The following is a 22,798-nucleotide window of genomic DNA, read 5'->3' as shown; positions in this document are numbered from 1 at the left end:
AGTTCTGCACCTCATCCATAATGGCGGAGACAGGTATGTGTACATATCAATGCAAAACCCACCGAGCGGCTCAGCTCCCAGACTTCTCTCTGCCACGTACCGCAGTAAAACATGAATGACGGTCATGTCTCTTCAAAGCTGCTTCCCATCTTTCCCTTCCAAACAGTGTTCCGAACCCTGGTGTCCCAAATCCTGGACCGGGCTGAGCCACTACTCCCCTCCAGCCTCCCTTTGGAAGTCGTCACCGTTTTCCAGTATTACGGTTACTTTACCAGCCACGGTGTGAGCGACCTCGAGACTCACTTGAACCAGCTGGCCAAGCAAGGTGGGACGTGTTCTTTGTCACACTGTGCGGTGGCTCCCTTTGGAGTCCGCTCTGGGCTTTTTGGGTGTAGTGTTGAGTGAGGGGAACCTTTTTTCCCCCCAAGTCCACAGCTGGGTTCAGATCTGCCTTTGCAGTGACTTTGGATCCTTAACATTAGTGCGCCTCTTGGCAATGAAGCGGGGGTTTACTCGGAGCGTCCCAATCACCCAGCAGGGGTGTAATGTTGACGAGAAGCTGCTAAATGATTTACCGATGTCATTTCTTTTCTTCATTAATTAATTAATTCTTAATTAATTTGTATTTGCTATTTGTGGGATCAAGCCTACAGTGGAGACTATTTCAGGTTGCCCTTTTTGGTGGTGCTTTCATATTATAAGCAGAAGTGGGATTCCCAAGAAGGCAACGGGGGTGTGCCTGGGTAGCTCAGTCGGTTAAGCATCTGCCTTCGGCTCAGGTCATGATCCCAAGGTCCTGGGATCAAGGCCCACATTGGGCTCCCTGCTCAGGGGGGAGTCTGCCTCTCTCTCTCTCTTCCTCTGCCCCTCCACTCTGTTCATTCTCTCTCTCTCAAATAAATAAAATCTTAAAAAAAAAAAAAAAGGAAGCAGATGGGGTGGCATGTTGATAAGGAAAGGAGAGATGATGGAAAACCCAATCTCCAGCTGGGGATCCAAGGAATGAGAAGAACGGCCACCAGCCTAGCAGTGTGGTGCTTCAAGTATTAGAAATAAAACAAGCTCCTGCATGGAGGGAAAACCCCTTTAGGAGTGGAGCCAGGACATGAGGGGCTGGTTTCTGGTTCCCACGTCCATGCTCTGTAAACCCACCGAGGCCTGACAGCGCTGGGGAAAAGGGGTGGGAATGAGGTACATTCTTTAGGATTGGATGGGCTGGCACAGCACCAGGCTTAGCCCTTCTCTCTGGAACATCAAACCCTGCACAGACACATCTGTCCCTGAGGTTACATCCCAGGGAGAAGCCTCACATCCTCCTCCACCTGCGGCCACACCAGTCGGAACATGGGAGAGTCTGCGTAGCCCTCACCACGAGCAGACGCTGGTCCGGAGCTCTGGAAGGAGAGCGGAGGCAAGAGACCAGAGGCTCTCACCTTGGGATAGTTGTCATTTCTTCATTCTCAGTTTGTCATGGTCTTGCTAAGGCAGTTTTCTGAGTAAATTTCCAAATTGTGATGATTTCTGATAGAGTAGTATATCCTAGGGTGGTTTTTTTTTTTTTTAAGATTTATCTATTTATTTATCTGACAGAGAGAGAGAGAGGGATCGCAAGTAGGCAGAGCAGCAGGCAGAGTGAGAGGGAGAAGCAGGCTCTCCACTGAGCAGGGAGCTGGATCCAGGTCTCGATCCTAGGACCCCCGGATCATGACCTGAGCTGAAGACAGCCGCCTAACTGACTGAGCCACCCAGGCACCCCTATCCTAGGGTTTTTTTGATGTTATATCTAACGTTGTTCTTTGAAACTTCTTTAAGTTTTGTAGCACCCCTGCCTTTGGACGCATACAAATATGGTTGACAATTGTTGAACAGTTAGATTGTTTTCCATTGTTTGGTTGTTATACATACTACTGTCTTGAGACCTCCTGCTGGGGTATTTATTTATAAAGCAGTAAAATGACCAGAACATCCCCAGCAGGAAAAATAGGAAATTAAAAGAAAAAAAAAATCTCCAAAATTCACTCATGTGTCCATGGTAGAGAGGATGCCATTCTACCGATGGAACATGGATGTTAGGTTTTATTTTCCCATCTGCACTGATGAGACATGCTCTCACCCTAATGTTTCTGTGGCTAATCGAGACCGTGCTGGATTCCTCGTCAGGGATTGGAATATATTCCTTAGTCCTGGAACGTGGTCAGTGTGTCCACACGGGACTCAGAATTTTATATTTTTGTCATGCCCTCTCCATATTCCAACCAACTGACTGGATTTCTCCTAGTTGGCCGCCTCTCTGCCCAAGTGCCGACAGAGAGAACGGATAGCTGAGGTCACTCGGGGTGAGGGCTTTGCTAGGCGGGTAAGACTAGAAGAGGGACAGCAGCGTTTACTATCATCAGGAAGACTGGACAAAGTGTGTACTTGTATTTTCTTTGCTCTCTATTTTTACGTTGGACTATTTAATTCATCTGTACGTTATTTCAGTCTGGCCATACGAGACGGGGGTCCACCTTCACTGGGTCCCTCATATGTTTTGCCGTTTGCCTTAATATAGTTCTTCGAATGATGTAATAGTTCAAATATTAGTGAAAATTTTCACTCATGAGTGAAAATAATAATTTCTCACTAATTGGAAACATCACCTTTATCATAGGCTCATTTTTCATACTTGAGCCTTTTATTGTATATATACCTGAGTCGTATTTATATTTTCAGTGAGTTTATTACCCTATGGTCAGAAGGTGAACTCTGCTTTCTTTTTTTAAAAAAATATTTAAATTCAATTAATTAACATACAGCATATTATTAGTTTCAGAGGGAGAATTCAGTGATTCATCAGTTGCATATAACACCCAGTGCTCATTCCATCACGTGCCCTCCTTCATGCCCATCCCCCTCCCCTCCAGCAACCCTCAGTTTGTTTCCTATGATTTAGAGTCTCCCATAATTTGTCCCCTTCTCTGATTCCATCTTATTTTATTGTCCCCTCCCTTCCCCTATGATCCTCTGTTTTGTTTCTCAAATTCCCCATGTGAGTCAGATCGTATGATAATTGTCTTTCTCTGATTGACTGACTGCAATGACCTGGATGGAACTAGAAGGTCTCCTGCTTTCTTTCCACTTGCTAGTTTCCTTGATTCAGACTCTGCAGTCGCTGAAAGATGAGAAGCTGCTCCAGGCCATACGTGACCTCGCGCCCAGCGGTCTCCCCGCCCAGCAGGAAGTACTCAGGACCTTGGCTCTGCTGCTCACGGGGGACGACGGCCAAGTGAGCCGGGCTGTGATGCTTTACCTGGCCGCAGCCTCCAGAAACGAGCATTTCAGGGAAAAGGTAAAGCCCCAAATCGTGGACAGCAAGCCAGAAGCTGGTTTAATTTTCCACCATTTACTATGCATATTTTGCCATCTGTTTTTTTTATCAAAATAACTTTCTACTGCCTATTAATAATATATGTAATTATATATATACATTATTATATGTAATACTATGTAAACTACAAAAATATACTGCAAATATTTGAGCGCCCATAAGTCCAGGCCCCAGAGGGAACTGTTAATAATTTGGTGTATGTTCCTTCTCATTTTTTCCTATGTATCTGCTCACATATATGATTAATTGTTTCTTAAATGAGGTCACACTGTTCTGTTGTGTAACTAACTTAAATGTACTATGTCGCGGTGATTTTCCTTGTTAGAACATGTTAATCCCCTTCATCTGGTTTGATGGATGACTGTGCATCTCAGGGATACTCCATAATTTATTTTCTCGTTCCATGCTGATGGGCATTGGTCGAGTTTCCAACTCTGAGAAATACCATGGTGAGCATACATGCACACACATTTTATGAGTAGTCTGGGGCCAAGTCACCATGCTACTGACTCAGAGAACAAGAGTATTTGTGATTTTAAAAGCTGTAGCTGCTCATTGCCAGGGAAGAGGCAGTAGACCTCGTCTGTGGCTTTAACTCAGTACCATCCACGGGTAACAAGCATCTGTAATTCAAGCACATGGGGACCCTGTACAGGCAACAGCCTTGGTCCTTGGGGAGCCCTTAACACTCTGAACAATTGTTCTAAAAACTAACTCGTGGGTGGCTCAGTCGATTAAGCATCTGCCCTTGGCTCAGGTCATGATCTCAGGATCTGGGGATCGAGCCCCGTGTCGGGCTCCCTGCTCGGCTCCTCCCTCTCCCTCTGTTGCTCCCCCTGCCCATGTTCTCCCTCTCAAATAAAGTCTTAAAAAATAAAAAATAACTCATGTCAGTCCTCAGATCAGGTCAAGAAAATTAAACTTGGCCCCTTCTTGTCCTGGGAAAGGTCTAATGTTGAACTCTGAGAAGGGCTTAGCTTTTCTAAGGCATCAGCTAAGCGAGGGAAGGGCGGGATGTTTGCGTCTCCAGCTCAGTTCTCATCGTTAGGTCTCAGATTCATTTCTCACGCGTGAGCCTCGCTCACTGAAGACGGCTTCGGTGGCACACTCGTCAGGAGGTGTAGCTTAGATACCACCTAGAAATGTATGACCCGCCCTCCCCAAACCTTGAGTTCTTTCCATGTTTTTGCATATGAAACAGCAAAAGTTAGTACATCAATTCTGTACCACCAGATGTGAACGGCTAAAGCCATGTACAACTACTTCGGTGAGAGCTCGCGTTTCTGTGAATCTCGGACCTTTGGAAACCTGTAGCCATTGAAACAAACTGAACATTGTATGTAGGTTCATTTTTGATGCTTTTTACGCACCCCAAACCCTGCACCCAAGTGGGAAATATCTATTCTTGGCTGTTGGGATGTTGTTGTTGTTCCTCTAATCATCTAGGACCCAGCAGAGGGGATGCTTACGACGTTACAAGGTGATGGGGACGTCTTGCTTTCCAGGGCTCCTCCTGTTTGCTTCCCAGAACTCTTACCAAGCTGAGTCTCCCAGCTTCACCCTTTCTCGGGCAGCTGCTCAAACTCCAACGAGCAAGAGGAGGCCGACTTGCTCTCTGAGATCATACGTCTCTGCAAGGCCAAGGGAAGGGCCAGATGCTTTCTCGAGTCGGGAAACAGTGCCCACTTCTGCTCAAGCCCGCAGAGTTTCAGGCTTCCTGCTCCAAGGGACAGTGTGGTCCAGAAATCTTATCCAGAGATCCTTCTACCAGGGGTGGATTGACCTGGGCCCACATCCAACACTTGAGATCTCTGGAAGTGTTGTTATAATGCGGACACGCCTGAGAGCAAGAACCATTTAAGCTGTTACTGGCCATTTAGGCCTGGAACGTTCGGTTTGGGGGACTGGTTAAATTTTGGTTTGGTGGTTTAACCTTGGAGGCTCTTGGGAGGGGTACCAGAGGGAAATGGAGGAAGAGAGAGAAGCTTTATGTGCTCACACTTGATGAGAACCATGCAAAAGCCAAAGTGAAATGAGACATTTAGTATCATTATTAATTCATAACAACCAAAAAGTGGAAATAATCGAAATGCCCATCAGATGACGAGTACACAGTTGGATCTCTCCTTCCAGTGGGGTCTCACTCAGCCTGAATGGAACGAAATGCTGCCACAGGCTGCCCCAGGGATGCACCGCGAAGCCGTCAGGCTGACAGAAAGCACAGGATGTAAAAGGCCACGTATCATGTGATTGCATTCCCCCAAGATGTCCAGATTAGGCAAATGCACACACAGAGAGAGAGAGAGAGAGCGTGAGCTAGCAGAGGTTGCCGGAACTCGACGGAGGAGCCATGGGAGGGACTGCCGACGGGCACAGTGATGAAGATGATCCGGAACGAGGTCGTGAAGGTGGCTTCTGAGCACACGAGAAACCACCTAGTTATATGCTTTAAAGGGTGAAAATTGTGAATGTGAATGTGAATTACATCTCCATTTTTTAAGAGTGCGGGATTTTTCTAGAACTGAGGAAACAGGCCGTGTTGAATCCCAGCTATAGGCCGTGTCATGAGCAAACACATCACCAGACGGCTGGTGACAGTGTCAAGCTCTTTCATCCAGGCACTGTGGTGTCATCACATCTGATGGCCGTTCAGTAAGTGTAAGTATCATTCTAGGTGCTAAGAATTAAATAAATTTAAAAAACAAAAAAAAAACAGGGGCACCTGGGTGGCTTAGTCAGTTAAGCATCTGTGTCTTGCTTATGGCTCGGGTCATAATTTCAGGGTCCTGGGATCGAGCCCCAGTTCAGGCTCCACGCTCAGCGGGGAGTCTGCTGGAGAGTCTCCCTGTCCCTCTCTCTCTGCCCCTCCCCCCTAAAATAAATAAATAACTCTTTAAAAAGACAACCAAAAACCAAGGTCTTCACCGGTAGGGACCTTCAGCAGACATGGAGTCACTGTTGTATCTTTCTCCTATAAACAATTATATGAATACTCAGATGTGTAGAAGAATAAAAGTCATCCTACAGCTCTGTTTATGCAGGGCTTACTTTGTGCCAGGACCCGTTTTCAATCTTTGAGCCGTGTCACCACACCAAACGTTCACAAAGTCCTGTGGGCGGCCTATTATTTCAACCATTTTGCAGATCAACAGACCAAAGCACAGGAAATTGAGTAAAATGTCAAAATCCCACATGAGCAAGTGGAGAGGCGTATTGGAAAGATGGCTACTTATAAACACAGGTGTATGTAAGTAATGATAATTAGCTTGATAAGAAGCAAGGAAAATGTGAGTCGTAGGAAATCAGAGAGATGGTAGAGAGCCAGTCACATGGTGGTTGGTGAAGCAGGGCCTGGTTCTCCAACCAGTTCTGAAGATCTTCAGGAACAAGGTCTGTCCAAAGGGGAGCAAAGTTCATGGGGTTCCCGGTGCAGAGAACGGCCGCCAGGCACATCTGGGAGCGTGGCAGGAACAGCAGGCAGCTGGGAGTGAGGAGCCGACTTCCTAGGATCCGGAAAAGTCCAGGAGGAGGCAGGCATTCCACGTCGATGCTGAGCACAAACGAAGAAGGGAGGCCTCTGCTTTTCCGAGAGAGGGGCTGCTGGGTGCGCTCCTGAAGGACTCCATGCACTCTTGAAGAAGGGGCCCATTGCCATCAGGTGCCGGAAGCAGAAATGGATGGGAGGTGATCCAGGCATGAAATCAAGACCTTGACGAGAAACGTGGCCCTGGGAAATAGATCTAAGAGAAGTAAGGCATTGAGAACGACACGAGCTTGGTTAAAACAAGAACTCATTTTTACATTGAGGTTCGTGTAGCAGACCCCCGTCACGCCACGTCCCTGCCTCCTCCGCTCTTCTCCCCTGCTGGAATGTCACCTTCTCCCTGAGCTTCCCAGCTGACATCTAACCCTTCCTGGCCCGGTCCACACTTCCCTTTCCTGAACCTGCCCTGGGAAGTATAGAAGGTGACTGTCTTCCATGGAACTCCCCTGGCCTCGCGGAGCTTTCCACGGGGCTAACACATTTCTTCTCCGCTTCCTTCTAAACCCTCCTAGCACTTTCCCTAGTCCTCAGGGTCCCTGGAAAGCTGCAAACGTAACTTCGGATCTTCCAACTTCAGATTCCCCAGGGTCGGTGACCTGGTAAAATATCAGCAATTAATGTATTCAATTAAGAGATAGCTCTTTTAATAAACACGAATTTTAATGGCTTTTTTTTTGCTCTGAAGGTGGTGTGACCTGTCTTATTTATAGGGATACCGCTGAAACTTACGAACGGTGCCCCTCCCTGTCTTTCAGGCCTTGCTCTACTACTGTGAAGTGCTGACCAAGGCAAACCTCCAGCTCCAGAAGGCGGCTTGTCTGGCCCTGAAAAGCCTGCAGGTAAAACCCAGCCTCGGAGCCCCAGCGGGTCAGCTCTGAGCCAGTCTAGGCCAAGAACATGTAGCAGCTCTCTTCCCGTGTTCGGAAGCACGGGTGTTAACAACATGTCCTACTTCCTTTGCTGTGTAAACTGTGTATTCGTTTGGGGATATTTTTGTTCACTTTCCTTTTTCTTTCTTTTTCTTTTTTTAATTCTGTATTTAAATTCTAGTTAACATTTACTAGTTTCAGAGGGAGAGCTCGGTGATGTGTCAGTTGTGTAATACCCGGTGCTGATTACATCCGGAGCCCTCCTTCATGCCCATCCCCCGGTTACCCCATCCCCCACACACTGCCCCTCCAGCAACCCTCAGGTTGTTTCCAATGATTCTCCAATGAGTCTCCTATGGTTTGTCTCCTCCGATTTCATCTTGTTTATTGAGTGTTTATAGTCCCGTGGAAGGACAGACGGTGGGACAGACACTTATTATAAGGCCTGGGAGGGTGGGTCAGGGGCCAGAGCAGCACACGGCTGGGAAACGTGACCTGGTCTGACCAGGGGAGTCTTCACAGAGGAAGTGGTGTCTGAGAGCAATGGGCCAAGTATACGCTTAAGGGCCAGAACCCTGTCTTGTTCATCGCAGAGTCTCCCATGCCTGGCGAACTGCCCGGTTCAGAAAGTGCTGGATGAATGAGTGTAAACACCCAGACAAGTTCCCACCACCGACCTTGGCTCTGCGCCTCTGTTTTGGTCTCTAAGCTAAACATTAGGAATTGTTCCATTAGCGCTGTGCGGGCAGCAGGGAGGCACAGTGGAAAGGACCCCCAGGAGTGGGCTCTCCTGGAGAGGCAGGCTAGTCGGTCGGCTTCCCCACACCCGAGTCCTCTGGGAAATGGGGGGCTTAGCGGATGGTGGGGGCTTCGTGCCAGGAAGGTCAGGTGTTGCTCATCCTGGCTGACACCAGGAGACTGGGTGGGGTCCCCTGGGTGACATGGCCCTACTGTCCCCTCGAGCTGTGGGGTACTGTGCCCTCTGGGAGCCCAGACACAATTGTCAGCACAGTCTCACCACCTTCTCCCTGCAGGCCACTGAAAGCATTAGAATGCTGGTGACGTTGTGTCAGTCCGACACCGAAGAGGTCAGAGACGTGGCCTCAGAGACCCTCTTGTCCCTCGGTGAGTTCTTTTTACCCACTTGCTTCCTTTCGGCACTCTCGGAGGGAAGTGGCAGGAAAGGCTCCGTGTGCGCTATTTGAGCGGTTTCCCTTTGTGGGCTCTCTGCTCACACTCACAGCGTATGTCACGCACACAGGGTATGTCACACTCGCACACACAAGGTATGTCACACACGTGGGGTGTGTGACACACGGGGTATGTGACACACAGGGCATGTGACATGGGGTATGAGGAACTGGTCAATGTCCGTGTTCCTTCAATGGCCTGTTCTCACCATCTGGCTGTTGAGGGTGAGGGTCACTCTCTGGAGCCCTTCTAGATGGATCCGGGTGTGCACTATCTGGAGCTGTGAGGTGGAGGCAGTCGTCAGGAATGCTGCTGGGACAGCAAGGCTGGGCTGGCACTCGGGGGGCAGGGGGGCTGTGAGTGGCCAACATTGCGGGGCTGTGCCCCTAGGAATGCCTCACCCCCTGTTTCCAGGGCCTCATCCTGGCTCTCCGACAACCCCCTGGTTGCCCCCTGGGCCAACGCCCACATGAACCCTGACACCAGAGAAGTGAAGTGTTTCTTCCATTCTGGAATACCCAGATAAATCTCCCCCTCTGCGTCACTCGGGAAAGCTTCACGCCTACCGAGCTGCATACGTTTACTCCTGCTGCGAGGTGTTGAGGGTGGAGAGAAGCTTTCTTACTCCTGCCCCCCAAAGAGACTTGTTGTTTTAATCCTACACCTGCTCTTAATGTGTAAATACCAGACTCCCGAAAGTCCTCAAATCTAATCCGGGTGATAATAGTCGTTGGAAAAGAGCCACTCTGGCTTGACTAGAGTAGCTTAATAGCATAAGGGAGACTCTCCGGGCCTTTATGATGACCATGAGAACCTGTCCATTGTGAGGCGTCCTTTCTTACAGTTACTGGTGTAATAACACTTCCTTCTGCTATTGAATATGTCATCTGCTGCACAGAAATCCCAGCCAGCGTCTGTTGGTTTAAAGGATGAGACAGTTATTCCTTACGGCGGTCTTAGGCATACAGATTATTTAACTCCCTAAGAATGTGCCCAGGGTATTATTAGTTCGAGGTTCCTTTATCCCTTCATGCTCTGAAACAACGATGCAGGTGAGCCCGACGTTAGTAACGCAGAGCCAGCAGCGCCCCTCGGTCCAGCGCCAGAGGAAGAAGCCGGTCCCTGCTGGGTGTGCCCCGAGATTCCCTTCAGCTGCACCCCCAGCAGCATCTCCAATTATTATTAAATAATTTAGTTAGTTATTTCACAGAGAGAGAGAGAAAGCATGAGCGGGGGAGGGGCAGAGGGAGAGGCTAAATAAGGAGCCCGATGTGGGGCTTGATCCTGGGACCCTGGGATCTTGACCTGAGCCAAAGGCAGACGATTAACCAACGGGGCCACCCAGGCGCCCCTTCACCTTGGCTTTTCACCTGCGTGGGTCCCCCAGTCCCTGCGCCCCCTCACACCACCAGCTAGTGGTCCTCGACTCCAGCTGCGCATTCGAACTACCAGGGAAACTTTAAGATAGACCCGTGTCCAGGCTCTGCTTCCAAAGATGCTGCTTCCACTGGCCTCGGCCCTGGGACTATTACAAGCCTCCAGATGATTCTAATACATAACAAGTTTGAACTCAACACTCTGAATCGCCTTTGACCCTGATACAGAAATCGAGTCTCACACGATAGCTGAATCAGTAATTGTACCCACTAGCTCTCCCTGCGAGAGTGGGGCTGTGCCAGTATTCACGTGCGGCTGGGGCATTTCCGTGCGGCTACTGTGAACGGGGAACTGAAGTTTAATTTTATTTAATTTTGAGTAGTGACCATTTAAATTTGCACAGTCACAGGAGACTGGTAGCCGCCATGTTGGGTAGAATGGTTTCCCCATTAGCTGTGGACATTCCATTGCGTTCCGGCTGGATCTCAGTCCGGTTTGGACCACACTGCCTGACGCCCCAGAGTGCAGGCGCTCTCTCCTCCAACATCCTACCTGCTTCACAGGGCTGTTAAAAGACCAGAGGAGGGGGCGCCTGGGTGGCTCAGTGGGTTAAAGCCTCTGCCTTCGGCTCAGGTCACGATCCCAGGGTCCTGGGATGGAGCCCTGCATCGGGCTCTGTGCTCAGCGGAGAGCCTGCTTCCTCCTCTCTCTCTGCCTGCCTCTCTGCCTACTTGGGATCTCTGTCAAATAAATAAATAAAATCTTTAAAAAAAAAAAAAAAGATTTTATTTGTTTATTTGACAGAGATCCCAAGTAGGCAGAGAGACAGGCAGAGAGAGAGGGGGAAGCAGGCTCCCTGCTGAGCAGAGAGCCCGATGCGGGGCTCGATCCCAGGACCCTGAGATCGTGACCCGAGCCGAAGGCAGAGGCTTAACCACTGAGCCACCCAGGCGCCCCATCTTCTGAAATTCTTAATTACGTTGTTTTCTAGGTGATGTTTAAATGACCAAGAAATTTTTTTATATGTTATATTTTGAAAAGTATTTTATTTGTTAGAGAGAGAGAGAGAACATGGGTGGAGGGAGGGCAGAGGAAGAGGGAGAAGCAGGCTCCCAGGACCCAGGATCCTCTTGCCCCCTTCTCCCACCCACCTCCCCTCTGGTAATCAGCAGTGTGTTCTCTAGAGTTAAAAGAGTCTGCTTTGGGGGTTTGTCTCTTTTATGCCTTACAGAACAAGCAAGAACTTTTGAGGGAATGCCAGAGACTAAAAGAATGCCAGGGTGTGAAACAGAAGCTCTACGGGCATTTGATGGCCGTAACTTTGCCTAATAAATTTCTTCCTGAGAAGTCATACAGAGTATATTTTAAGAGTGTTAGGGATTTCAGTATGGCTGGTCCTTGACTTCAAAGCATAAAACCTCTACTGGACTTTTTTTTTTTACATGACGTAGCTGGCATATCTAAACGGTCTTTTATAAAAGCTGAAGTTAGGCTTTCACACTTGAGCTAAAACATTACCCTTTGCAAAGGACCCCTGCTGGGCTAGGTCACTTCCGTCAGTTGTCATCTCGAACAGACAACATTTATTTGCAAATTATTTGAATACTTCCTTCTGGTTTTCCTATCTAAAACAATGATTAGGAAATGGGGGGGGGCGGTGGAAATCACAGGCAAATAGAAATAAGAAGCAGGCATTCACGCATTTAATACAAGAGGAACAAAGATGGGACCAATGAGTTATGCTCAATCACAAGTTCATTGCGAAGAAAAAAAATTAAAGAAGATTCATGAAATTCTGGGAATACATTGATGTTAGTGGGTTTTCAAAAAGGAGTATAATTATGGGTTTTATAATACATTGTAGTCCCTGGAACCAGAAGCCTCTTGATCAACCAAAAGTTTGTTTTTGCTTTTAGGGGCGGTACCTTTAAGCTTTTCAGTAATACATCAGATGGAAAAGTAGGGATTTGCCTGTATTTCAAAGAACATGGTGAACTCTTCTCTAAGCAAAGGCCACCAATTTTTAGAGATTTCTGTTGACTGTTTCTGCATGCCTTGACTTTTCTGAGACAAATGTTATTTTTTTCCCCACCTTTTAAAATTGCTTTGGAATAGAACCCTGTATTTGAAACAAAGTATTTACCCAAAACCCTGATACAGAGAACACTGAATACAGCACTTTTCCAGGTGAGACAGAGACAGAGACAGAGACAGAGACAGAGACAGAGGGCCTGAGTTGGGCCCATTCCTACCACGCTCTTCCCACAGCGGCGCCCACCCTAGATACCTTGGCTAACTAACCCTATTTAAAAAACGGCAAATACCCGGCCAGTTCCTAGTTTGCTCATGGATATACTACAGTTCTTTCCCTAGAGTCCCACAGAGTCTAGGTGGGTCCGGATTCCATCACAGTGCCTCCCAGGGCTGGGAGTCCATAGGTGAGCTAGGCCTTGATGTGCTCCTCCATAAAATGGGACCGTCTGCACTTCTCCCTCATCTCCATGGGAGGATTAAATGAGCTAACCCATTCTCTCTCTGTCCGTCAAATAAATAAATAAAATCTTTAAAAAAAAAAAAAAACAGTTAAAAAGAAAAAAAAAAAAAAAAGAAGGGAGGCTCAGTGGGTTAAGCCTCTGGCTTCAGCTTGGGTCGTGATCTCGGGGTCCTGGGATCGAGCCCCGCGTCGGGCTCTCTGCTCAGCGGGGAGCCTGCTTCCTCCTCTCTTTAAATCTTTAAGAAAAATCTTTAAATCTTCAAATCTTAAAAAAAAAAAAAAAAAAAAAGAATCTCAGAAGATGGTTTCCTTACCTAAAGTTAACCTTAGTGAAATAACATTAGCGATCCATTTCCAAACACCTGGTATCGTTATCCTGAGTGATGAATAAGACAGTTACCTTCCAGCTGCCATTCGTTTTGATGTTCTGTGTGCAGGAGAAGACGGGCGGCTGGCGTATGAGCAGCTGGACAAATTCCCTCGCGACGGTGTTCCCGGTGGAGGACGCCATGGGACGGAAGTTGCTACGGCTTTTTAAGGAACTCCCCCCCCAACAGCTGTCTTCCTGAGTGGCCCCGTTCATCAAGCTGGTGCTGGGATCGAGCTGGAATGCTTACGACTTGAAGCGTTCTGCTGAGGTTGTCTGGAAATTCACATGTTATAGATGGAATTCAAAATCGGGTTTCCCAGGACCCGGCTGCCTTTCCTTTGGCCAGTCGAATCGGGCTGTGTGTTGCTCTGTAGATTATCCTGTCAGTTGCGTCTGACCATACTTAGTAGAAGACTCCATTTATCTCATACGTGTGGATCTTTACAACAGCCATCTTTGTACTTTCTTGCAAGTTCTTCTAGCGGCCTAAAATAGTCACGTGATGCTGTCCTACGCCTTGCAGTTTTTCTCTGTCGTGTTCTCAGGGTTGAGTGGCCCCGTTAGCTACCTAATTTCACCTTCATGCAAAGCACAAAAAAAAGAATTTCTTCAAATAAAAGTTTGCCTGCAGAACTTGGTAAAAGTGACACATTGTAAGAGGTTAATGTTTCTTTTAATTTCATTTTCCTCAAGCCTCCACTACTTCTTTTGTTTCTTTCCTCCATCCTGAAAATCCCAAAAGCACGTTTCCACGATGGTTTAAAGACAGGTGGATGACGAAGAGCTACCCGATGAAGATTATACCCGTACTCCTTAAAAAAAACACATTCAAAGGTTAAGCTTTTTTAAACAAGAGCCATTTTTTTACAATACTTTTACAATAGAGATATTTTGCTGCTACGACCAAACGAAACCAAAAGTCATGGATTCGGAAAGCTGTGATACTGTTTCAAGTAGAAGAACTTGGAAGTTGGAGGACTCTTAATGGGGTGAGAGCAGAAGGACAATCCAAACCATCCTTGCTTCTGCAGGAATTGCCACGAGATTAGGAAGAAGAATGCGCTGAGGGACCGTCACTGCCCCCAGAGAAATCCTTCATCCCTGGGTCGGATCTCTTGGCCAAATCATTAAAATAACAGCTTCCTTTATTGCTTCCCTAACAGGGTAGCAAGCCCACTAAATAAAGGACAAGACCACTCAGTAGCTTTTCTTCCTCTTAAGAGTAGACAAGATGGGATATGCCAAGATCTCAAAATAATATGTGTGAGTGTTGTTTAAACTGTGCAGTATCAACCGTATTCTGGACGTGTTTGTATAAAATATCACTGAGGTGTCATTTTAAATATTTACATTTTAGCAAGACCTTTAAAAGCAACTCGTATTCCATTTTAAAGTAAAAATTGTCGTGGTGTCTGGCTGGCTCAGTTGGTAGAGCACGTGACTCTTGATCCCAGGGTCATGAGTTCGAGCCCCACATTGGGCATAGAGCTTACTTAAAATTTAAAAAAAAAAAAAAAAAAAGTAAAAATTGTTTGCCAGGCTTCCTGGCAAATAGTTCTTTCAACTGTGAAGTTATAATGTGTGTATATATTTGTATATTTATAAATATTATGTATATACATATATCTTTCATCTTAAAGGTATACTGTACAGTCTATAGTTAGTATACATAGTCTATAGTCTATGTTAAATGTTGAAATGATTCTTTTTATAGAAATTCAAATCACAATGTTACGGAGCTTTTTGTTTGGTTGGTTGGGTATTTTTTTCTAATTTTTTGAATATTGCATGAGTAATTCCATATCTTTTGTATTCATTTCTGCATTTTATTTTTGCTCGAAGGGGTGCTTTTAGTTTTGTGGCATTTGTATCCATCACTCTTTCAATCATGTAAGTTAAAATAAAAATTATTTTTTAATTATTAGTCTCACGTGCTGAGTCTGCTCTGTTTTTCCCATGCCCTCCTTAAACCGGCATTGCTACAACATGGTACACTTCATGCTCAACCTGTGTTTATCCTTATCTTGAAATTCCTTCACTTTTAAATGAGGATCATAATATTTCCCTCTCAGATTTGTTGTAAAGCTAATGGAAGAAAAAAGAGCTGTGTTTCTGAATTGTGTTATGTATGAGCAGAGATGTGAGCCCCCAGAGGATGAAAGAGCCTTCATTCATGTGTGTTCCTAGCTTGGGCCCCACCAGCATCATCACAGACAGGCCCCTCAAATTCAGCTGTGAGCGTAAGTATCCACCGACTGACATTAAATACCAGTGATTGCTTTTACTGAGTCAGCAGAAAACCAGAGAAAGGGAGCAGCAGCAGGCTTGGAGAGGAAGACCGGAAGTCTGACCTGGACACGCTATACTGGAGAAGCCTCATAGACAACTAGATGGCGGTCAAGTTGGTGACTGACTGTGTTTGGAGTTCAGGTGAGAAATCCAGTTAGAAATAAAATTGGGGCTGGGGGTGCCGCTGGCTGGCTCGGTTGGTGGAGCGAGTGACTCTTGATCTTGGGGTCCTGAGTTTGAGGCCCATGCTGGGTGTGGAGATACTTCAAGATAAAATGTTTGAGATAGATATATATATATTAAAGTGGGAGTTTTTGGCACATGGATGGCACTGGAAAGCTGTGAAAACTGGCTTATTTTATCTGGGAAGTATAGATCGAAACAAAGAAGAGCCTACAAGGCCTGAGCCTTGGGACACTCTGCTATTTAGAGGTCATAGAGAGGTGGAACCAGCAAAGGAAAATGGAGGGTGGCAAGCAGGAGAAAAATCGAATACGACAGCTTAGAGGTTAGGTGAAAAAAGCTTCTCAAGGAATAAGTATCTAATGCCAAAGACTGAGAATTGGATTCTGCAGAACGAGGGTCGTCAGTGAGGCTGACCAACAATCCCAGTAGATTCACGGGTTGGAAATCTCTCTTAGGACTACATCCAAGAGCGGATGGAAGAATATTTGAAATGGTGAGTATGACGCCTCTTTGAAGAGTTTTTGTATTAAGAGGGGCAGAGCAATAACTCAGTGGAGGGGTTATATGAGGTCAAGAAAGTGTTTTGTGTGTGTGTGTGTGTGTGGTTTTTTAATGAGAAAACATACAGCCTGCTTGTTGATGAAGCAAACGATGTAGTCACAACGGAAAAATTAGTTCAGGCAAGAGAAGGGCCATAGAGCCATCTCCCTGAGTGGGCCGAGGGGTGCTTAAATGTGCTGCATGAACAGATCGATACAGGACACCAGTGACGTGGAGAAAAGGTCGGATTACGTGACAAATAAACGGAACAGGGATAATCCTACAGAAGGAGGTTCAGTGCGCGCAGGCAAGCTCCTAGCAGGCGCTGCCCAAGCAGAAGTGCACAGGCAGGAATGCGCCTCTTGTGTGTAAGGAGAAACCAGTGTGCTTGAAGCTCACGTGCTACACACCAGAGAAGTGAAGGAAACTTGGTTTAGCGGAAATCGTAGAGTGCCTTCGATGCCAGACCGAAGAATCAAGGTGTCCCTGCTTCCCCCTGATTGGTGTATCCCATTCTCCAGGGTTGCTAAGCGATGTATTCCAGAGTTCTTGACTCTGAACTTCAGCTGCTGCCCGCCACAGGCCCTTTTCACGCCATGGCTAAGACCCGTGCTTATGTGCAATGCTGGATGTGGATTTGCCATTATTTGGTGGGGCTGTATCGGCGCCTGAAGAAGTTTTGGAATGTCACCGTTAACCACTTTTTCACGAAGGAGAGGGAGGAAGAAGATGTCCCTTCGGTTGAAAGTATTTTTCACAAAGAAAAAATCGTGCTGCTTGGCCATTTATTAAAGAATGAATCTCTAGCCATTGAGAAGAGGGCTCAAGCCGCGTATAGAATTGGACTTCTGGCCTTCACAGGTACAGACTGAACCAGCTGGGCTGACACAGCCCTTCCGAAATCTTTTTGCTTATGATAACACCGTAAGTTAGTGATTTTTTCAGAGCTCTTGTCTTAAGATGCCAGTGACATTTCCTTTGCCTACATTTTTAGTTCTTTGTCTTTGTATAATCGAAGACATCGACCGATCATTTTCTCCTCGAGGGTCTCTTGTTTTGAAAGAGGGAGACCCTCAAATAAATGACAAAGAATTTTCCCACTTTTATTAAGTCTATCAAACTCCATCTAGGGACAGTCAGTCTAGACTGATCTCTTTTTTAATGGGCAGATGAGTTACCTAGATGGAGTTTGAGAGACTTCGTTTTTCAAATGGTGTCCTTGAGAGAAAACATTTACCGTTTGCAAGGACCGAGGGGTTCCTAGGGGCCAGAATGCGTGGGAACCACTGGCACAGCTCGAGAAGGAAGACAGGAGACTCCCGTGGGAAGGAAAAGGAAATGGCGCCCACCGCTTGACAAGGCCAGGTGCCTGTTAGCTTTATTCACCTTTTGGGGAAGAGCTGGCTATTTACAAAAGGGCCAGAATTCCTTAACTTGATGTTATGTAGCCTTAGTTATACTGGTGGGAAGCAGGGAAGGGCTTGTGCCCAGGTTTCAGCGGAATCTTTATCGTTGACTCCAATATCCTTGGGCCTGTGGGACTGTGGTGGTACCCGTGAGAGAAATCCAAGCCCTGTCACAACTCCTGCCGCCAGAACCTGGCCAACCGCGGCAGCTACTCCCCACCGTCTAAACAGTCTTCACCCCATGTTTTCTTGGCTGTATCTTGGGGTTTGAGATTTGAACGAGGGCAATCTGGGGTTCAGGTGTATGATGAACGTAGAGTCTAGGACCAGGTTGGGTCAGAAACCAAAGCAAGGAAAATCTCATCAGGTCACGTTGGTCCCGATCTGTAAGCGTTGGGCTGAGAGGTGAGAAATCAGACAGAACGGGATAGCAGTGGACAACAAGTCATGAAGAACCTCTTTCTGTCATCCATCAGATCCTGCTGGTTTTGAAGGGCAGCGTTTGGGTTTTCCTTTTGTTTGCTTTAATACTCTGGTATTTTCCAAGTACTGATGACAGAGAGTCAGGAAGAAGACCATGAGGGAGCACCGCCGGTTCTGTTCACCTTCAGATACTGACCCCTGCATGCTCGAGTAAGGGAACGAGGGAGCAGCCTTGGGCAGGCAGGGAATTTCCAGCGCTTTGCCTATTTTTTGCTTTTCAACACCCCTTTCCATGTTCACAGCAGCGCAGCAGGGGGAGGGGAAAGAAAGGAAAGTGCAGAGGAGTCCAAGAATCAGTACACGGCGAAAAGCATACGGAGGCATCACCACGCAACTGTCTGGAGCTCGTAGATAAACCAAATACTTCTGAAGTGCAAATGCTTGTTTTGCAGGAGGACCGACGGCTGGGAAGTTCGCCACCGAGTACATGAAGGAAGTGGCTCACTTGTTGAGAGATCGCGAGATGCCGCCCAAGGCCAAGGTCTTGTTGCTGCAGAGTGTAGCCTGCTGGTGCTACTTGAACCCCGTGAGCCAGAAAAGAGCCAAACGTTTGAGGTTTATTCCCATCCTCACTGAGATTTTTGAGGACAAACTCGACTCCACCGTCAAAAGTGAAACAAACAGCAGCCTCCTCGTTAAATTTTGGGCTTGTTACGTGCTCTCCGTCATGACGTGCAATAACCCGTCTTGCATGAAGGAGCTTAGAGACTACAATACCCTGAAATACCACTTGCAAATACTGGCGACCGAGAACTGGTCTGGGTGGCCTGAGAATTTCGCGGAGGTGCTGTATTTCCTAGTTGGTTTTCACAGGAATTAATGTCTTTGGAGGCAGGTGCCCAGTGCAGCTGACTAGGCTGCTGCGGTAGCCTGGAAAGTGGAAATAAATTGATAGAAAGTCGATACAGCCTTCTTCGGGGTTTCCTTTTAGGTAGTTAAGAAATTCTGTATAACTCTTCAACAGTTACTGGAAAAACGAAATATATGAAAAGCGCCGCTGGTTAAAAGGACCTCATGAGAATTAATTAAGTTCATAGTATGGGAATTCACTGAAAGTTGAGGCGAGTGTACCACTGTTGGGAGCTACGGTATGTTTGGGGGTTATTAGATGACATTAGGCCAAGGCACCTAGAAGCGCCGAATCCTAACCCACCCCACAGCTCCCCCTGGTGGAGGACCCTCTCGCCCCACCTGTATCCTTTCAGCCTGAAGGACTTCAGGGCCCGCCCTCCGGCTGCCGCCCCTTTGGCAGAGAGAGGGTCGTCTCGCTACCAGAATGTGATCTCGTTGTAGGTGGGGCGGCTGGAATTCGGGGGCATTAACACTCCCGAAGGGCCGCCCTCAACTCGCCTGATCGAGCTCCAGATGGAGATGGGGCGCCGCGCCTTCCGACGCCTCGACAGCCTGCAGGTAGGCTCTTGGGTTTTCCTACAAAGGGGCGCACCCTCCCTGCGGGCGCTGGTAGGGGGACTACGGGACGCAAAACCCGCACTTGCCTTCGGTGTTCCCCAGGCTCCTGAAAAATTATTGCAAAGAGTAGTATTTACCGCACGTGCCTAAAAGCACGGGCCCCTGTGGTCTCTCCAGCTACACTCAGAGGCGCCCCTGGCCGAGCCGCAGCCGTCGTAGGCCGCCCTGGGCACTTTGCTGTGTCACAAACCAGCTTGGGCTGCGCCGGGCTTCAACTTCACGCTTCCAGCTCGCCCCGAGAGCCCCGTTCAACAGGGGGTGCGGTTCTGGGGTCCGCACGGGTCTTTCTTCGGGAACGCCGAGCGGGCCTCGACTCGCGCCCCGGGGGCTCCCCGGGCTCCTCGGGGGGCGCGTTCTCAGACCCTCCACCGGGCGGAGCGACCGTGTGTGCTCATCCGTGCTGGATTTTGTGAGCTCAGAGTTTCTCCAACGAGAATCCCATTCGTTTATGGTGGTAGATCAAAGGTTGGAAATGGGAAGTGCCGTTGAGAGACTGGGTCAGGGTGAGAAATTGCTTTTTTTTTAAAAAGTGCTTTTTAAATTAAATTTTAATGTATTTCAAAGTAGTGCGTGATTTAAAAAGTCAAATAATGCAAGCCCTCTGGTGGAGAAATAGCAGTCCCGGACCCCCTCCTGAGTCACACTCCGAGAGGTGGCCGTTGGAATTCTTTGGGCTGTTTCTTCTGGTATTTGCTTACCTCCATAGTTCTAAATAGTTCACATACATTGCTAATTTTTTTTTTTGTTTTAAGATTTTATTTATTTATGAGAGAGAGAGCGAGCAGGAGAGCGCAAGCAGGGGGAGCTGCAGAGGGAGAGGAAGAATGGGGCTCCCCACTGAGCAGGGAGCCAGACACGGGGCTCAATCCCAGGGGTTCATGACCCAGAGCCAAAGGCAGACACTTAATGACTGAGCCACCCAGGCCCGACTTATACATTGCTAATTTTTTTTTTCCAATTTTAGGTATTTTTCCTTTTATTTCTTAATAGGACAGATAAGGACTTGGGGTTCTAACCCTGCCCCTCCTCTTCCTCTCTCAAGAGTAATCGTGCCATCCTTGGAAGAGGCATTATCTGGGGCGCCTGGGTGGCTCAGTCCGTGAAGCGTCTGCCTTCGGCTCAGGTCATGATCTCAGGGTCCTGGGATCGAGCCCCACATCGGGCTCTCTGCTCGGCGGGGAGCCTGCTTCCTCCTCTCTCTCTGCCTGCCTCTCTGCCTGCTTGTGATCTCTCTCTGTCAAATAAATAAATAAAATCTTTAAAAAAAAATAAAAATAAAAAAAACCAATTATATCACTGTTACTTACCTATGTAACTTGTTAATTAAAACAAATAGGAATATTTCAGTATTTTTCAGGGCTAAGTTGTATCGTGTAGTAGGAGTTTCTTCTTCCTACAACTCTGTTTTCCCTGGAGTCTTGTTTCTTTGTTTTGTGGCTTCAGTTTCACTAATTGATTCCCACTCGGTAGAGCTGGTCTCCGCTCTCAATAGTTTCACACGGAGGCAGCGTCGGCTCTGGCTTCCTCTCGAAGGCCACCCACCGTCGCGGAGCCCTCCGTGCTCTTGTTCCGATCTGGGCCCGCCGCATGGCTAACAAATATTTTAGGGTTTCCCTTCCACACCCAGGAATCCCCGCTGCCCCTCGTATGTAGGACCCTCTGTTCCTACTCTTGCTTTCCTTTTTTGGTTCACGCCCGCATTTGAATTTGGAGCAAGTTTTCCACCAGTTTCCTCAGGAAGAATGATGAGATGAGATGAAATTTTGGAGATCTACCCTGTGTTCTTCTTGACTGATCACGGGCATCAGCCTGCCTTTGACCCTGGACGAGCCCCAGAGGACAGGGAAGCCCTCTCTCCTCAGAAGGCAAGAGCCCACTGAGCTCATCCCGTTTATTTTCCCCGACGCCTTCAGTCAGCGAGGACGCTCGCCTCTGCTGAAACCAGCAGCGTTGGTCTTGGAGCTTCCCGCTCCTCGGAGAAAACATCAGATTGGGAAAAGTCGCAGCTTCTTCTGTATCTTTCCAGAGGTATTCTATCTATATACACAAGAAAATAGACCTATATCCCTTTTCTTAGTTTTTTTTTTTTTGTTTTAGCATCGTAACATTTTATTTACACGAATACTTCCTTTTCCTAGTGTTCACTCATGTTTAAAGTGAAGTATAATTAACATACAGTGTAAGATTAGTTCCGGGCGCGTGACAGAGATTTGACAGTTCCATACATTACTCAGTGCTCGTCACTGTAAATATCCCTTCCATCCCCTTTATCTCTTCCTCCCATCCCCCACCCCACCTTCCCTTCAGCAGCCGGCAGTTTGTTCTCTGTATCTAAGAGTCTGTTTTTGTGTTTGTCTCTGGTTTTGTTTCATTTGTTTCTTAAATTCCATGAGTGAAATCATATGGCATTTGTATTTCTCTGACTTATTTTACTTAACATTATATATTCTGGGTCCATCCATGTTGTTGCCAGTGGCAATAGTTCCCGCTTTTTTATGCCTGAGTAATATTCCATAATATGTGTGAGATATATGTATATTTGTTACATCTTCTTTATCCACTTATCTATCTAGGGACACTTGGGTTGCATCCATATCCTGGCTATTGTGGATAATGCTACAATAAACATAGGGGTGCATATACCTTTTCAAATTAATGTGTTCATTATCTTTGGATAAATATCCAGTAGTGGAATTACTGGATCGTAGGGTAGCTCTATTTTTTTTTTAAGATTTCATTTATTAATTTGACACAGAGAGAGAGATCACAAGTAGGCAGAGAGGCAAGGGGCGGGTGGGGGGAGCAGGCTCCCTGCTGAGCAGAGAACCCAACGTGGGGCTCAATCCCAGGACCCTGAGATCATGACCTGAGCCAAGGCAAAGGCTTAACCCACTGAGCCACCCAGGCGCCCCGGGTAGCTCTATTTTTAACTTTCTGAGCAGCCTCCACACTGTTTTCCATAGTGGCTGCACCAATTCACATTCCCAACAACAGTGTGCACGAGGTTGTCTCTTTGTCCAGATCCTCACCAACACTTGTTTCTTGTCTTTATTTTAGCCCTTCTGACAGACATAAAATGACCATCTCTTTGTGGTTTTAATTTGCATTTCTCTGATGATTAGGGATGTTGAGCATCTTTTCATGTGTCTCCCTGCTGAGCAGAGAGCCTGATGCAGGGTTCGATCCCAGGACCCTGAGATCATGACCTGAGC

General features: G+C 47.2%; 2 protein-coding genes across 3 annotated transcripts in view; both read left to right on the top strand.

Moving 5' to 3' along the window:
• The window catches only part of RIPOR2 (RHO family interacting cell polarization regulator 2), a 107,705-nt gene extending 92,991 nt beyond the window's left edge, over nucleotides 1–14,714 (top strand). For both annotated transcript variants that reach the window (XM_080805407.1, XM_080805406.1), the window contains 5 exons: nucleotides 167–325; nucleotides 3,126–3,328; nucleotides 7,667–7,750; nucleotides 8,815–8,905; nucleotides 13,280–14,714. In XM_080805407.1, the coding sequence (XP_080661533.1) occupies nucleotides 167–325; nucleotides 3,126–3,328; nucleotides 7,667–7,750; nucleotides 8,815–8,905; nucleotides 13,280–13,380 (638 nt within the window). In that variant the 3' untranslated portion in view covers nucleotides 13,381–14,714. The remainder of the gene's footprint in view (nucleotides 1–166; nucleotides 326–3,125; nucleotides 3,329–7,666; nucleotides 7,751–8,814; nucleotides 8,906–13,279) is intronic.
• Nucleotides 14,715–16,823: 2,109 nt separating this feature from the next.
• On the top strand, nucleotides 16,824–19,012 carry ARMH2 (armadillo like helical domain containing 2; the record flags this gene model as incomplete). The annotated part of the gene is made up of 2 exons (XM_080805967.1): nucleotides 16,824–17,088; nucleotides 18,509–19,012. 2 exons carry the CDS (start codon nucleotides 16,824–16,826, stop codon nucleotides 18,934–18,936), a joined length of 693 nt encoding a protein of 230 aa, XP_080662093.1. The 3' UTR covers nucleotides 18,937–19,012.
• Between the last annotated feature and the right edge of the window lie 3,786 nt (nucleotides 19,013–22,798).

The sequence above is a fragment of the Martes martes genome (assembly GCF_963455335.1).
Source record: "Martes martes genome assembly, chromosome: 6".
Lineage (NCBI taxonomy): Eukaryota > Metazoa > Chordata > Mammalia > Carnivora > Mustelidae > Martes > Martes martes.
The sequence above is the reverse complement of the archived record's forward strand: the minus strand, read 5'-3'. Positions and strand labels throughout refer to the sequence as shown.